The 17,524-nt window shown below is 43.7% G+C and overlaps 1 protein-coding gene across 2 annotated transcripts in view; it reads left to right on the top strand.

The window, feature by feature from the left end:
• Positions 1-1,588: 1,588 nt before the first annotated feature.
• The window catches only part of B3GAT2 (beta-1,3-glucuronyltransferase 2), a 92,259-nt gene continuing 76,323 nt past the window's right edge, over positions 1,589-17,524 (top strand). For both annotated transcript variants that reach the window (XR_007152496.1, XM_047860691.1), the window contains exon 1: positions 1,589-2,197. Coding sequence is in view for 1 of the 2 variants with exons in the window: in XM_047860691.1 (XP_047716647.1) it covers positions 1,589-2,197 (609 nt within the window). In the remaining variant the exon portion in view is untranslated. The remainder of the gene's footprint in view (positions 2,198-17,524) is intronic.

Below are 17,524 nucleotides of genomic sequence, written 5' to 3'. Positions count from 1 at the left end.
CCGGTCGGGCTGTGTCCAAAGTGATTTCTTCAGGCCTCGCAGCGAGAAAGCCCCTGGCTAGACTCGGGGGACCCACGTTCTATTTCCACTTGGCCACTTGCCACTGACCTCGGATAAATCACTTTAAACTCTGAGCCTCAGCTTCTCATCCATAAAATGAAGGTGATTCTACTTTCCAGGCCTCTTTAAAAGGATCGTCGGGAGGGTCAAACGGAATAATTCTGATGACAGCGAACTGTGAGGAAATGGGACTCCAAATTACTGAAGGAAAAATAAGTTAAACGTACTCAGCTGGAGTTTTAGAAATCCCCCCCCCCCACCCCATGATCTCCCCGCAGTCAGGAAGCAACCGTTCGGATTGATTCTTTCTTGTGGACCATCTCACATGCCGAACACCTACGTGTGGCACCCCTCCGTCTCCCCGGGGCTTCTATCGATTTCTGCCTTTCAGCGAAAGCGCTTTTCGCTGCCGCTGTTGGGAACACACGCCAGCACAGCAGCCCCGCAGCTGGGGACCAGAGAGAAGGGATCCTTTCCCCCTCCTCGCCTTTCCCCCCTCAACTCCCCACCCCAGGTCTCCCGAGTGTTCCGCACGTGAGTGGGGTTTTCTAGCTGATCTCTGAAAATCTTGCAGTATTTCAGAAAGCGAAGAGCGCGCGGAGACGGGAGGCGAGCAACGAGCATCTTCCCTTCCGGGAGGTCGTGCAGCCCGGCGGGACCCTCCTCCCGCTCCTCTGGCAGTGCAGCGGCCGCCTCCAGAGCTGGCTCTGGGGGCCGTCAGCGGCAGACCCCGCGGAGAGCCGGGGGCCCCCCTCGCGACCTCCCCCTCGCAGCCCCTCTCCGCCAGTAGCAGCGCTGCTGTCTTCCCACAGGAGGACTGGGAGGACGCTGGAGTCTGCAGCGCCCCCGCCCCCTCGCTTTTTCTTTCTCTCCTTGCTTTGGGATCTTGCTGCCGGAGCCGGGAGAGGTTCTGAGAAGAGAAGAGAGAAGGACGGGAGTGCAGGCTTCCGCTGCGGCGCGCGAAACAGAGCGGGGGGAATAACATCTCCGGCGTCCGCTCGCGGTCCTCGCCGACCCGGCTGGGATGTGACGAAGCCCTCAGTGCTCGCCTCCCGCCCTCAGAGGTGCCCCCAGAGCGCGCACTGCGAGCCCACGGCTGGAGTCCCTTTGCCCGCAGCGCCGCGGGACGGGAGTGGCGAGGAGCCCCTGGGGCCGGTTCCCAGCTCGCACTCTTCGGAAAGAGCAGCTGGGGATCACCGCTTGCCTGGCGCTGGGCGCAACTCCGCGGCCAGCAGCGCGCTGCTGGACAGAGTCCCGCTTCCCGCCGGCTGACTCACCGGGATTGGGGGGACAGCGCCCGCCCACCTGCACTCCCTGTAGCCCAAGCTCCTCCGCACCCGCGCGGATACCCCACGCCGGGGGAGCTGAGCCCCGCGGCTCCCGGCCCCCCGCAGCGTCCTCGGACCCCATGGAGAACGCGCCCACCGCGGCTCCCTGAGTGCAGGCGCCGCCGCCGTCCAAACTGCGCGCTGGGGTCTTCTAACTCGTCCCTCTCCGGGGCGTCCGAGAGGCCGGGGAAGAGCGCACTATGAAGTCCGTTCTGTTCAGCCGCTTCTTCATCCTCCTGCCTTGGATCCTAATCGTCATCATCATGCTCGACGTGGACACGCGCAGGCCGGCGCCCCCGCTCACCCCGCGCCCCTACTTTTCTCCCTACGTGATGGGCCGCGGGGGCGCCCGACTGCCGCTCCGCAGGGTTGGTCCCGACAGCGGCCCCGGGCGCCGCTGGGTGAAGCGCAACGAGTCGCGGCCACAGCCACAGCCGCGGCCGGAGCCGCCTCTGCCCACCATCTATGCCATCACGCCCACCTACAGCCGCCCGGTGCAGAAAGCCGAGCTGACCCGCCTGGCCAACACTTTCCGCCAGGTGGCGCAGCTGCACTGGATCCTGGTGGAGGACGCGGCGGCGCGCAGCGAGCTGGTGAGCCGCTTCCTGGCGCGGGCCGGGCTGCCCAGCACGCACCTGCACGTGCCCACGCCGCGGCGCTACAAGAGGCCGGGACTGCCGCGCGCCACGGAGCAGCGCAACGCGGGTCTCGCCTGGTTGCGCCAGAGGCACCAGCACCAGCGCGCGCAGCCCGGCGTGCTCTTTTTCGCCGACGACGACAACACCTACAGTCTGGAGCTGTTCCAGGAGGTAGCAGCCGGCCCGCCTCAGCTTGGGGGCGGGGGTGGGGGGGATAGGGCCGGAGGGGGCCTCGGCCGGCCCGGCTACAGCTGCACTTGTGAGTTCTCACTTCTCAGGGCCCCTTTCGGGACTACAGGTGGAGCGCGTTTCCGGGCCTCCTGCAACCTCCAATGGCCCTGGCTTCTTTACACTAGCGTGGGGGGGTGGGGGGGGGGGGGGCGTTGGTAGAGTATGGAGGAGAGGATCACAGTGGCCCAAGGGAGGGAGTGTGGCCAGGCGCTTTGCAGTCCACCTGGTCCCGAGATTGAGCCCAGGGAGTAGCACAGGTGAGGCGCGGGGTTATTTCCAGGATCAAGACTCTGACTGGCTTGAGGATGGAGCCCACATTGGTGGGGGTGGGGGAGGCACCCAGCTCGGTGGGGAGGCAGGCTTGGTGTACTCCCGAGGCCTTTCAGCGCACACAGGTGTGATTCTGAGTCTAGAACCATATGGGGAGGAAGGTGGAGATGGTGACTAAAAAATCAGCCCAGAGACAAATTTCTCTCTTCTGGTCCTTTTGGCACAGAAATGGTTGTTAGTGAACACCGTGACTTCTTCGGGCTGTGTGTGTGGGTCCAACCTCTATCTCTTACTGCACCCCACAAAAGCCCTTTCCTATTCTGAAGATTTACTCTTTTTCAAGGAAACTCTCTGGTAAATGGGTTGAGACTGTTTTTGCCCTGTGGTTATGTCTTTTTGCAGCCCGAAGTATCAGGTGGACAGCTCAATTCTTTTTCTCGACCTTTCTGTAAGGCCTCTCTTCAGCGAGTTAGCCAGGCCACTCTTGTACCTGCCCATTTTATCCTGGTCCTCTCTGTGATGTCCTGGGTGTCACTGGTCCCCTGCTGCCGAGAATGCTCTCTTTTCCTTTGGAAGGCCTCAGGTGCGCAGAGCCAGCAGGGGATTAGGACAGGTGTTATTTCTTGAGGCTGGTATTTTGCAATCTATGTGTGTTGTGTTAAAGAGCCCAGATTGCATGGTTTTCACTTTTCTTCCTTGTACACAAATATACCTGGAAAAAACAAACAAACCTGTACTCTTTGACTCTTCATGGGACTGTTACTTTCCTTTACCCAAAATTCCTTGACCTCCTGCTGGTTAGACTCCATCACACCCACCCCTCTAAGTAAATGGGACAATCTGCATGTCTCCTAAACATAAATGCCCCACATCTTCATCCTAACGTCTGTTTGGCTTTCTTTTAACCTCAGGACAGGGTTGCTTTGTACTCTTTCAGTTTAATTTTTCTGCCTATATGGTTTTTTTTTTTAAACCATTTTTTAAGGGCAGTTGCCACCTTCATTTCTATTCATCCTCTCCTTCATGAATAAAGGGACCAGTAATTGCTTTCCATCTTCTTCATCTTTTCCCAATGTAGGGCTTTCTTTTCATGTTTCTTCAGAAGAAATAGGTTTGACATTGTAGGGTGTAGTCTTTATTATAACCAAGATTAAAGATATAATCTGATTTTTTAAGGTGGGCTTTGTTTTTTTTTTTTTAATGTTTATTTTGAAGAAGAGGGAGAACTTGCACACAAGTGAGGAAGGGGCAGAGAGAGAGAGAGAGAGAGAGAGGGAATCCCAAGCAGACTCTGCCATGCTGTAGGCCCAGAGCCCACCTGGGGGGCTCAATCTCTCTACCTGATCTCTATCAGATCAGGATTTAAACTGAAAGCAAGAGTCTGACACTTAACCTACTGAGCCTGTCAGGTGCCCCAAGTTGGGCTTTTATTTTGATCCTGCTTACTCTTTTCCCAAAAGATAGGGTGGTTTGTATTCTGAAGCAAATACCTTTACATTAAATATACCATAATTTTGATTTGGTATATTTAAAGAGTATTTAAAGAAGAATGTCTTTTTCTCTGTGTCTTTTTTTTTTTAACCTCCTACAACTTGGAAGTTGCCTTACCTGTAAATATGTGTAGTCTTGTGTAAGTATAGTAATGCACATCATTATTAATCAACCTTTTAGGGAGATGGACTGTGAAGGAGGAGTGATTTTCTGTTTATCTCCAGGTTCTAGCCCATTGGTGTAAGGTGTTAGATGAGCAGAAGAATTGGCACTACAGGCATTGAGACAATTCAGAACAAAGTATCAAAGTTTTTCTTTGATACTTCCCAAAGAGAAAGAAAGGCTTGGTGGGGGGTATTAAGCAACAAGAGAAGAATCTGTTGCTTCTTGCCACTGGAAAAAATCCAGTACATTTTTTCATTGGTCCATTGGAAAAAGAGAACATAAAAAGGAGAGGGTGAGGAGAAAAAAATAGTATTGGCCCAGAGGATACTATAAAGAGAAAAACATGAAAAACTTTACAAGACGCTAAAATTTTGTACAGTTGGAAGTAACGAAAAAAAATCAAACTTATTTTAACTTAAGAGTATGTGCAACTCTTTTATGGACAGGTGCCAAGTATACAAAATATACGACAGAAGGAATGTTTAAAAAACGTCATACACATGATACACTTGAATTTAGATGCAGTAGCTCCCAGGGACCACTCCCAGGCAATAATTTCAAGACTAGTCCCTTTCTCCACCATCTCTCATCCTCCCCCACACACAGTGTTTTTGGACAGAGTAGACCTCTGTTCACCATGCATATATGTTGATACATTCAGTTTTCCTTTTTTACAACATATTCTTTTGCTTGCAAGGTAAGCAATAGTGAACTCTCTAAAAATTCAGATTAGTGGGATTTATGCTTCCTTTCATACATTAATGGAATGGTCTACCTTCTACCAGTTCTAGGATCAATGATTCCATGTGGATTATAGCGTAGACATTGCTCTTGTGGAGAAAAGGTAGGACTAGATTAAACATCTAAAAACTGCAGCTCCTTGGGGGAAGGGAGGATACTGATAAAGGATGCTGTAGAGGTGAGGCATACGTATCTCAGTCCTTTATATTGTGCATACACACAAATTCGTTTTTAAGTAATTCACGGTACTTAGGGAGAGAATGTCCCAAGTCAGGCTTCATCTTTTATTCATAGTGCTTCTAATTTCCATGGTTGATGTTAATGTAGATAAGATAAAAGGGGGAGAATGAACCAGGTACAAATTAGCTCACTAAGCATTGGCTGCAAATGAAGGAAACTAAAAGATGAAAGGTCTCCAAATTAAATTACAGGCGCAACAGGCAATCTGTGTTCAATTATTTCTCCCTGGTAGCTGGAGTACTGCTTTCTTCTTCCATACAGCTAACTAATTTTCAGCCTCCCCTCTCAACTGAGCTGTGCTGCCAGGAAAGAAATATTTGCATTACACAATGCTACATTAACATCCAAATCCATTTGCAAATGAAACTCAATGTGAGCAGTAGCCCCAGAAACTGGACTGTCCATTGGAGGAGATGGAAAGGGTTTTTTTTTTTCCAGGTTTCCAGTATCTCAGCAGCTACTCCCCACACATCCTGTGGCATTGATGGGGTTTTACACTACAGATTACAGGTAATCCTGCCTGCCTGAACACCTTTCTCCATCTAACCCTCTGGAAAAGCTTATTTGTGAAGGATTTAAGCTACTTTAAGAAAAGTCTGCAGATAAATGTAACTCAGTATCCAGTCATTTTTTTTTTTATGTTTATTTATTTTTGAAAGAGAGAGAGAGTGTGTGTGTGAGCAGGGATTGGAGCAGAGAGAGAGACACAGACACAGAATCTGAAGCAGGTTCCAGGCTCTGGACTGTCAGCATAGAGCCCGATGCAGGGCTCGAACCCACAAACCGTGAGATCATGATCTGAGCTGAAGTCAGATGCTTAACAGACTGAGCTACCCAGGCGCCCCTCTAGTCATATTTTCAATAACACTATTGATCAGATTTCTGTTCTTTACTTGAAAACCTACCAGTCTTTCCTGAGTCTCAAGCTGATGCTCTCGGGTGAAGTTGCTTTCACCTTTGGAAATCAATTGAATCGAAAGGTTAAAAAATGGCACTTTCCAAGCATGAGAAAAAACTTTAAAACTTTTAACTTTAAATTTAATGAGGGAAGACTAGAAGACAGGCCGACTGTGAGACATTTAAGGGGCACGTGAAAGGACTCCTTTAATGAGAAGGCATCTTGAAGATGTATTTCTGGCAAGCAGTGAACTAAAGAGGCCCTTTGTTTCGATTTTTCTGTTGGGTGCTATTAAGCTATTTGTGTGTTGATCAGGTAGAGGAGTTGAGGTTTAATTTTCTGTCTTGTTCCTTTTCTGAAGCCTCAATATGCTCCCCTCTTTATATGCGGCTTATTGGAGCCACAATGCAAAAGATACTCAAATTTACAAGGTTTGGCACTTCCCTCCCAAATAGTAAATTCTGCCTGTGTTTCCTGAAAGGAGACGAAAGATCTACTTTTTACTTTTACCTTTGATACAGTTACTTAGTGTAGAGTAATTATCTTTTCCAAGTGAAAAAACCTAGAAGAATCTCTTAGATGTAGCAATAAAATGACTGTTTGTCCTGAAAGGCACCCTTTCGGTTTCATTTCTCCCCATCTAAAAGCATATTAGTAATCATGTTGTAAGTCTGATAAAACGTGAGAATTTTCTAAAACTGTGTGTATAAAACTACAGCCAATTTTCTTAGGCTGTCAATGTTAAATCTAAAGATTTTTCTGTATTCTCCCTGGGTTTACAGTACTTGAATTATGGTTATATTTTGAGTTTTCTATGAAGACCAGTTCTCATTTGGATTTTGATATTTTAATGGACCAGAAATAGCAATTTGGGTTTAAAAGACATTCTCTCTTCTGCCTCTTCCTATTGTCTTTTTCCATCCTTCTTTGTCCTCCAACCTACTTTTCACCGATTATCTTTCTTATGAATAGACATGAAGACATGTCTGGGTTATTGTTTGGTGCAATGAGTATGTGTCTTTTAAACATTTGGACTGTTGTCTCCTACTTCTTGGATACCATAGTGGGTGACTCCATTTTCTTCTGTCTACTCCACTTGCCCCTAAATTACAAGCTGGTAAATTTTCTCTTGTGTGAACAGTAATGGAATAGTAATTGCTTTTAAGGCATGCTAGAAAAGCAAAATAGAAGAACTAAAGTCAGTGTTCTTGTTCATTAACTATTCCAGGTGGTATTCAAGTAGTGCTTTTTTTTTTTTTTTTTGGTACAGAATTCAATAATGTTCAGATACGTCTATTCAAACGTTTTGAACTCTGATGAAATATTTGCTCAGTCTGTACAGTTAACACATTGTATACTTGATTTGCAATGCTGTTAAAGTATAAGTTTTGCACGGATCTCAAGTCCTCCCCCCAAAACACAAATAAAATTGTTATACCAGTCCACAGATAGGTAGGTAGGTAGGTAGGTAGGTTTAGAACAGATTTTCAATTCACAGAAATAGGCTAAGATAATCCATTGTTCATGCCTTATAGTTCTTGTGCACACTTTAAATGTTAACATACTCTTTATCATGGATACAAGCAAAATATAGTTGACATCAATTGAGCACTTAACTATGGGCCAGGAACCACCCTTAGAGTTGTATGTGTTTTAACTCAAATTTGTTCCTCACAGCAGCCCCTGAGGTGGTAGTATTCTGTTCCTATTTTCTTTTTTCATCCTTCTGCTGATATTTAGATCTGAGTATAGTACTTTGGAGACCACAGAGATTTTTAAAAGTGCAGCATGAATCTAATGTAGTCATTTGCTCTGGTATAATTGGTATTCCTATTTCATAGTTGAGTAGAAGTATCTGGAAGTAACTTGAAAAGGTCATGCAGCTCTTCAGAGACAGGATTTTGAACCCAAGTACCCTGGTTCTAGAGCCTGCACTTTTGACTGTTCTTTTTTTTTTTTCTATGAAATTTATTGACAAATTGGTTTCCATACAACACCCAGTGCTCATCCCAAAAGGTGCCCTCCTCAATACCCATCACCCACCCTCCCCTCCCTCCCACCCCCCATCAACCCTCAGTTTGTTCTCAGTTTTTAACAGTCTCTTATGCTTTGGCTCTCTCCCACTCTAACCTCTTTTTTTTTTTTCCTTCCCCTCCTCCATGGGTTTCTGTTGAGTTTCTCAGGATCCACATAAGAGTGAAACCATATGGTATCTGTCTTTCTCTGTATGGCTTATTTCACTTAGCATCACACTCTCCAGTTCCATCCACGTTGCTACAAAAGGCCATATTTCATTTTTTCTCATTGCCACGTAGTACTCCATTGTGTATATAAACCACAATTTCTTTATCCATTCATCAGTTGATGGACATTTAGGCTCTTTTCATAATTTGGCTATTGTTGAGAGTGCTGCTATGAACATTGGGGTACAAGTGGCCCTATGCATCAGTACTCCTGTATCCCTTGGATAAATTCCTAGCAGTGCTATTGCTGGGTCATAGGGTAGGTCTATTTTTAATTTTCTGAGGAACCTCCACACTGCTTTCCAGAGCGGCTGCACCAGTTTGCATTCCCACCAACAGTGCAAGAGGGTTCCCGTTTCTCCACATCCTCTCCAGCATCTATAGTCTCCTGATTTGTTCATTTTGGCCACTCTGACTGGCGTGAGGTGATACCTGAGTGTGGTTTTGATTTGTATTTCCCTGATAAGGAGCGATGCTGAACATCTTTTCATGTGCCTGTTGGCCATCCGGATGTCTTCTTTAGAGAAGTGTCTATTCATGTTTTCTGCCCATTTCTTCACTGGGTTATTTGTTTTTCGGGTGTGGAGTTTGGTGAGCTCTTTATAGATTTTGGATACTAGCCCTTTGTCCGATATGTCATTTGCGAATATCTTTTCCCATTCCGTTGGTTGCCTTTTAGTTTTGTTGGTTGTTTCCTTTGCTGTGCAGAAGCTTTTTATCTTCATAAGGTCCCAGTAATTCACTTTTGCTTTTAATTCCCTTGCCTTTGGGGATGTGTCGAGTAAGAGATTGCTACGGCTGAGGTCAGAGAGGTCTTTTCCTGCTTTCTCCTCTAAGGTTTTGATGGTTTCCTGTCTCACATTTAGGTCCTTTATCCATTTTGAGTTTATTTTTGTGAATGGTGTGAGAAAGTGGTCTAGTTTCAACCTTCTGCATGTTGCTGTCCAGTTCTCCCAGCACCATTTGTTAAAGAGGCTTTTTTCCATTGGATGTTCTTTCCTGCTTTGTCAAAGATGAGTTGGCCATACGTTTGTGGGTATAGTTCTGGAGTTTCTATTCTATTCCATTGGTCTATGTGTCTGTTTTTGTGCCATGCACTTTTGACTGTTCTAAAGCTCATCTCATATAACATGTACAGTCAGATAGAAATCTGTCATTGTGGTAAGTAAAGCATTTGATGAACAGGAGTTTTCTAATATTGTTGCTGTCTCCTGCCACACTTAAACTCAGGTCTGTCTTCTTGGCCATATCACCTTATAATTTTCCCTTTTGATCTTTTTTCTCTAATATCATTTGATCTTAAGAAAATTTTATTTCACACTGTCTTATTTATAGACCATTTGATTTTTGTTTTTTATTAAATTTTTTTAATGTTTATTTATTTTTGAGAGAGAGAGAGACAGAGCATGAGCAGGGGAGGAGCAGAGAGACAGGGAGACCCAGAATCTGAAGCAGGTTCTAGGCTCTGAGCGGTCAGCACAGAGCTAGACTCAGGACTTGAACTCAGGAACTTAGAGATCATGACCTGAGCTGAAGTCAGACACTTAACTGACTGAGCCACTCAGGTGCCCTACAGACCATTTGATTTTTAAATTTTTTTTTTCAAATCAGGTGGAAACTGCTTAGTATATGAACTATAGTCTTGTATGTATGTGTATGTATGTGTATATATATATATATGTATTATATAATATGTGTGCTTTTTAACAAATGTGTTCTTATGAACAAGAAAGAATTGTTTCTGCAAGAAGATAAAACATTAAAATTAATATTTTCCTCTCACTTGATATGTATAGATCAGCTACTATAGCTACTGAGTGTATACCTTTTCCAGACAGGCAGAATTGAACGGAAGAATAATTTGGGGATAGAATGGGGATTAGGGACAGTACTGACTTGTTTCACATGGGAGAAGCTGAGGACCTGAGTCCATTTGAGCTGAAGCTCATTTGGGAGACAACTACTTGCTGGCTGCTCTCCCACGGAGGCTGAGGTAGCTCCTCCCTGGAGCACAAAAACGTACTTGTAGAACCTTCAGCCAATGTGCTGGTGACACTGGCTATTGATGGCCCACACTGTCAGGTTCACCAAACTGCTCCTTGTTGATAGAAGGCTTAATTTTCTTTTTAAAAAAATGTTTATTTATTTATTTTGAGAGAGAAAGAGAACATAAGTGGGGGAGGGGCAGAGAGAGAATCCCAAGCAGTCTTTGCACTGTTAGCACAGAGCCCAACACAGGGCTGGATCCCACGAACTGTGAGATCATGATCTGAGCTGGAATCAAGAGTTGGATACTTACCTGACTGAGCCACCCAGGCACCCCTAGAAGGCTTAATTTTCTTGTCTGATTTTTTTTTTCTGGGATTAGGAATTTCCCTGGATTAAAAACAAAATGAATAAATCATTGGTTGACTCTTTTTGCATGTTAGGAAAACCTTGGAGATGTCTGTGTTGAGGGGCATGATCATATTCTCTCCCACAAGTCAGATTATGTGGTCTTTTCCTCAAAAGAATTTGAAACTCAGTAGTCCCCCCACCCCCCCACCCAGCCACCCAATCAATCTCCTCTAGCAATGGAAGGAGAACTTTAAATAGTAACGTATGTTACTATTACTACTACAGGTAGAAACTAAGACTTGTTCCTTCAGTCTGAAAGGCAGGTATTTGTAAGTTGTATCTTCATCTCTCTCATGAAAGCTGAGTGTGCTATATGCCGAACATTCTTCATTAACAGAGATCTCTGTATCTAAGATAATTGCGTATTAGCAGTAGTGGTATAGCACTCTGCAAGTTTCCTTCTACCTACTTGAGCTTAAACATTACCGCATTCAGAAGAGACTTGAATATACTTAGAACTCCCTCTCCTCCACTTAACAAACATTAACTGAACGTCTACTGTGTCCACCGAACAAATGTGAATTGAACACCTATGTGCTAGGCACTGTGCTTTGTTAAGGCAGGGAGTAATACAGCTGTGAACAGAGAGCGTGCATCCCAGCCCTCACAGATCAAGTTTCTGGACTGAATGCACCCACTAAGATCTATGCATGTTGAAAGAAATGCAGGTGCCTGGGAGTGTAAAACAGAGATGGCTAATGGAAAGTAGGTGGTGTGACTGACTGTGGAGGAAGTGACATCTGAGCTGAGACCTGTAGGACGATCGATAGGGCCTAGTGGGTGACAGGGCATGGGGAAGAGGTCTCCAGGTGGAGGGAGCCATGGTTAAGAACCTGAGCAAAGAGGGTGTGTGAATATGCAGAGAACAGAAAGATGTCCTTGACTGCAAGGGACGAGCTGGAGGAGTTGGCAGCCACGTCCCCATCTCCCGCATATCGAGTGAGAGACTTAGTTCTAGGAGAAGAGTTACCATCCTCCCCAAGCCTGTCTTGCAAAGAAAAGAAGTCTTCAGTTTTTGGTTTGTTCTTCTTTTAATGTAAATCCATGGCTTTGAAAAGTGTGTGCAAAGCAGTGTATGGAGCATGTTTTAGTTTTTTCCTGTCCAGTTTTCAGATCACCCATCAGGCAAATCTTTGACCTTTAACTTTTTAAACAGATCTTTGATAAGGGCAAGGGAGTAAACTAATAGAAAAACTATAAGTATTTGTACATCTAGTTGTACCAAGGCAGTGGTACTGTAGACTGTTGTGGATTCTTTATATAGTACCTAACCTCACATTATATAATGTAGTGTATGTTTTTCAGTTGACCGTTTCTTCCACTAGAATCTAAACTCCATAAAGGTAGCAATTTTCCTTTGTTTACTGTTGTATCTTTAGTGTTCAGAGCAGAGCCTACCATGTAGTAAATGCTCATTAAACATTTGTTGAATAAATGAATGAATTATAGGAAGCTTAGACGCTGAGGAACTCTCACAGAAGAGATCTGTTCCTAGAAAGGATCTCTGAACAGATTGTCAGATAACACTCTTGAAGTCTGTATTGTGTGTCCAGGATTATATTGAGCCTTTTAAGTAGTAACTTAAAGATAAATGTGGCCCCTATGCTGATTCTAAGAGCTTTCCTGCTAAAAAGGAGAGAGAGATCAGGTCCATGAATATTTGTGTATGTAGCAAAGCATTCCTGGCATTGCCCCTTCAAAGGGCAGGAGGTGTGTCAAGGTACGTGTGAACCAGTTAAGTGTTAGGCCTCTTCACACTTAAGAAAGGCTGGAGGCTGGTGGGGAGCTCAGGTATAAACTTGGGAGTTAAACAGCCCCGTGTTCAAATCCAGCTTTGCCACTCAGTGCTTGCATGGTTTTGGCAAGAGCTGTCTGCCTCCTGTGAGTGCTGTAAGTACTGACCTATCGGCAAGTTGTAAACGTTAGTTCTTTTTCCCTTGTTCTCTCCTCTGTGGGTGACTGCCCCAGTTGAGGGGTATATCACATAGCTGCTACACTGTTTTGTTGGTTAGATGCCTCTTAATACTGTTGCTGAGATCTGGACCATGTTTCTGGAGGCCTGGAGGGGAGGAGGACGTACAGGTGTTTGACTTTCCCAAATTAGTCTGTGCCCAAGTGGAACTGCGTAAATTGGGTGTCTTAATTACACTACTGGGTGTTACAACAGTGATTAGAGGGACAAGAGTTAAATAGGGCTTGTCTACAAAGAGTCCTAGGAGGATGTGAGAGAGTAAAAAGCATCTAAAGGGTATTTTAGTTTGAGGGGAGGTGGAAGGCTGTTCTCCTGTGGGTTAGGAGGTCTGAGGCTGATTAATGTGTGTATGAAAGCTAGGAAGTTGGCCTACATGTAGCTCAGGGCAGGTCCTGGGTGTGATTTTTGTGTACTTTCAGTCCTGGTACCTGGCTTTGGCCCAGAGCATATTGCAGGACAGATTATTTCTGGCATGAATGATGGAATCGAAGAGATGGTATGTTACAAAGGAAAGGGCAATTTAAAGGGAGGAATGCAATGAATCTATTTTTAAAGCACACGATTAGAAGCAATAGCTTGATTTTTAAGGTCATTTGCTGGGGGTGGGAAGGTTAGGAGAATTCCTCTTTCCAACACCTATTGCAGAAGGCAGAGGGGATCCCTTTGACAGCATCACCTTGTGTGCCCAGCCCTCACCAGCCTTAACTGGGGACACTGAGCTGGCCTTCAACTGGTAATTCAACTGAGCTTGTTTCTTTTTTTCAAACATTTCTTACATTTTCATAAATAAAAAATTTTGAAGCTTATTTTCTGCCAGGCTGGGGAATGTAGCAGTTGGAGCGGTGTGTGTATGTGTATGTATATGTGTTAAACCACAGGATCCCCTGATTGCCTCCTTGCCTGTGAGGGCAGTGAGGACTGTCCGTGTTCTTTCTTCACAGACCGTGCACCCTCCGGGTCAGTCTCTTACAAGAATCCTGGTCACACCCAGGGGTCTGGTGCAGTGCTCCTCACCATTTTCTGTACATACAATTCCTAAAAGGGTTTAGTAAAATTACACACTCTCAAGGATATTTTCAAATTGATGTCTAATTTTTTAAAATCACTTCAAGTGGTTGCAGAGCATGTGAGTTTTAGTGAATTATAAATACATTTGTTCATGAAAACTAATACATACAATGGATATTATAAATACTCTAACAGTTTTATATTCAACATTGTTTGATAAATATACTTTTTGGGGCACCTGGGTGGCTCAGTCAGTTAAGCTTCTGACTTCGGCTCAGATCATGATCTCACAGCTTGTGGGTTCAAGCCCCATGTCGGGCTCTGTGCTGATAGTTCAGAACCTGCAGCCTGCTTCGGATTCTGTGTCTGCCTCTCTATCTTTCCCCCGCTCATGCTCTTTCTCTCTCTCAAAAAAGAAGCATTAGAAAAATTACTTAATCAAAAACATACTTTTCAATAACATCTGGAAATTTTATTTTTTTCCTTTTTCTGTTTCCGTTCTCTGTTAGAATTTATCTTAGCATAACATTTTGAGGTTCAAAGTCCTTTTTTGAGCCTCTAGTCACACATATCTGCAGTAACAAAAATGATTATAGATGGAATTTAAATTTTTTTTAATGTTTGGTTTTTTTTTGAGAGAGAGAGAGCACACACATGTAAGTGGGTGAGGGGCAGAGAGAGAGGGACAGCGGATCCAAAGCAGGCTCTGTGCTGACAGCAGTGAGCCAGGTGCAGGGCCCAGACTCACAAACTGCCTGAGAGATGATGACGCGAGCTGAACTCCTATGCTCAACCGACTGAGCCACCCAGGTGCTCCTGGGATTTAAATTTAAAAAATTCCTATGGTTATAACCCTCAGTCTTAAAAATTCCTTAAGACTGAGTCAACACTACAATTAGTAACAGTAAACAAGTAATCAAAACAATATAAATGTCATGCATATGAGTACATATCATTTTTATAAAATTGTTGTAATAACAAAACCATAAATGTTGCCAATTTGGATAATTAACTCATAAACATAAAAGCTATGTTTATTGGAAATTGGTTTCTTAATGATATGGATGGGGCATTATGTTGTTGATAACTGTTCAGTGATGAATATTACTGATTGCTAGAAAGAGATGGAGTTTAGCATAATTATGTTCTCATTAGGTCAACCTTATTTACGTAAAGAAGTAAATAAGATGGAAAGCATTTTTTCCTGTAGTGGTGTTCTTCAGTTTTTGAACTCTCAAGCTCGAAGCCAAAAACCATATGGTGATCTCTCAGCAAAATATATATATATATATATATATATATATATATATATATATGATGATCTATTGATGACTTTAGGTCTCTTTCAATTTTGTTGAAAGCAAATAATTAGAAACCTCTTGTCTTCCAAAGGGATTTATTACCCATTCTTTAGAGACTTTAACTTTCTCAACAATGACAATATTTCTAATTACCTTTGTTCAGTGCCCTAGAGGTTTGGCCATGTTGGGACAGTACATTTAATATGATTCAGGATGGGTAGATGTTGGCCCTTTTCTGTGAAGTGGGAGAAAAGCAGAAGGAAGGAACCTGCCCCTCTACCCAAGAATTCAGGTGTAGGGAAGCAGGTGGGAATGCTGAGGGCCTGGGAATTTATTCCCTTAAAGCTATCTGCTCAGATATTCCATGGAGAGTCTTTATATATATTCAGGGACCATGCACCCCCCAGTCTGAAAAGTGAAGTTTTGGTAAAAAAGAACCCTAAGTTAGGAAGTGGAGAATGTGGAGTCCAGGGCTGGGTGAGCCCAAAGCCCTCATCCCTCACGACCTCAGGGGAACTTGACTAATGTTTTCTGATTGTTTGCTGTGCCATAGGCCCTACCCTAGACATTTGGATGTGTGCACTGCTGTTTAATTTTCAATGGTATCTATGAGGTGGCAACTATGATGACTATTTTACAAATGAGGAAAACCCTAGTATTCAGCTTCCTTACAGAGTCTGATACAAATGTATATAGTTGTTGTGAGATTTAAATGAATTGATCTACCTGTAAAGTGGGCAAATAGGGCAACTTCCCTATTCATTTGGACATCTGCTTCTATCAGAAGTTGATGGCCCCAGGAGCTGTGGAAAGGCTCCAGAAGGTAAAATGTCACAAACCCCAAGCCACCATGGCTGTACCAATCGTGACAGCCTTGGTGGCCTCAAGATGCTGCTGTCCAATGGGAATGAGAATTTAAGTATGGTCTATATGTGTATGTGTTGTTTATCATCTAAATAAACTTGGCATTGCAAGATTGAAATGCCAGTGTCATTTTTGAAGGTCAAGTGACAGTTTGGGGATATTTTTGTAACTTCGAAAAGTTCCTCAGCTACATCTGTTCACACTGGTGCAAGTGCTAGAGACCTCTCTGGAGAGTCTTTTTCTGGGGTGGGGGTGGGGGTGCTGCAGCCTTGCTTTGCAGAAAGTTCTATTACACACAGTCATCGGAGCTGGTGTTTGGGGCTCATGTCCTATTAATTGTTTTCATTTTTCTTGAATGGTTATATTTAACTGTTGGCCTATGACCTTTCTTTCCTGCTAGGCACACTAAAAAGACACGCTCTGTGATTTTTAACTTTATGGTATTGTTTTCCTCTTTATTTAAGGATTTTTAAAAAGTTTTTATTTAAATTCCAGTTAGTTAACATATAGTGTAATATTAGTTTCAGATGTGCAATATAGTGATTCAGCACTTTCATACATCACCTGGTGCTCATCACAGCAAGTGCATTCCTTAATCCCCTTCACCTGTTGAACCCAGCCACCTCCCTCTCCCCCCCAACCTAGTTCCCATCTCTATAGTTAAGAGTCTGTTTCTTGGTTTGACTCTCATTTTTTCCCTTTTATTCATTTATTTGCTTCATAAATTCCACATATACGTGAAATCATATATTTGTCTTTCTCTGACTTATTTCACTTAGCATAATACTAGATAGCTCCATCCATGTCATTGCAGATGGCAAGATTTCATTGTTTTATGGCTAATATTCCATCGTTTATATATACCACATCTTATTTATCCATTCATCAGTCAATGGACATTTGGGCTCTTTCCATAATTTGGTTATTGTCGATAATGCTGCTGTAAACATTGGGGAGCATGTATCACTTTGAATTAGTATTTTTGTATTTTTTGGGTAAATACTCAGTGCCATTGCTGACTATATAGGTAGATCTATTTTTAACTTTTTGAGGAACCTCCATACTGTTTTCCAGAGTGCTAGACCAGTTTGCATTCCCACTGACGGTGCAAGAGTGTTCCCCTTTCTCCACATCCTCGCCAACACCTCTTATTTCTTGTGTTCATTTTAGCCATTCTGACAGGTGTGAAGTGATATATCATTGTGGTTTTGATTTGTATTTCCTGATGATAAGTGGTGTAGAGCATCTTTTCATGTGTCTGTTGGCCATCAGTATGTCATCTTTGGAAAAATAACTATTCTGCCCATTTTTAATTGGATTATTTGTTTTTTTGGGTGTTGAGTTTTATAAGTTCTTTACATGTTTTGGATACTAACCCTTTGTCAGATCTATTATTTGCAAATATTGTCTCCCATTCCAAAGGTTGCCTTTTACTTTGTTGATTGTTTCCTTCATTATGCAAAAGGTTTTTATTTTGATGTAGTCCCAATAGCTTATTTTTGCTTTTGTTTCCCTTGCCTCAGGAGACATACCTAGAAGTTGCTATGGCCATTGTCAAAGAGGTTACTGCCTGTGTTCTTTTCTTGGATTTTCATGGTTTCCTCTATCACACTTTGGTCTTTAATCCACTTTGAATTTATTTCTGTGTTGGTGTAATAAAGTGATCCAGTTTCATTC

The sequence above is a fragment of the Prionailurus viverrinus genome, chromosome B2 (assembly GCF_022837055.1).
Source record: "Prionailurus viverrinus isolate Anna chromosome B2, UM_Priviv_1.0, whole genome shotgun sequence".
In the NCBI taxonomy this organism is placed as follows: Eukaryota; Metazoa; Chordata; class Mammalia; order Carnivora; family Felidae; genus Prionailurus; species Prionailurus viverrinus.
Note: the sequence above shows the minus strand (reverse complement) of the source record. Positions and strands in the feature narration are given on the sequence as shown.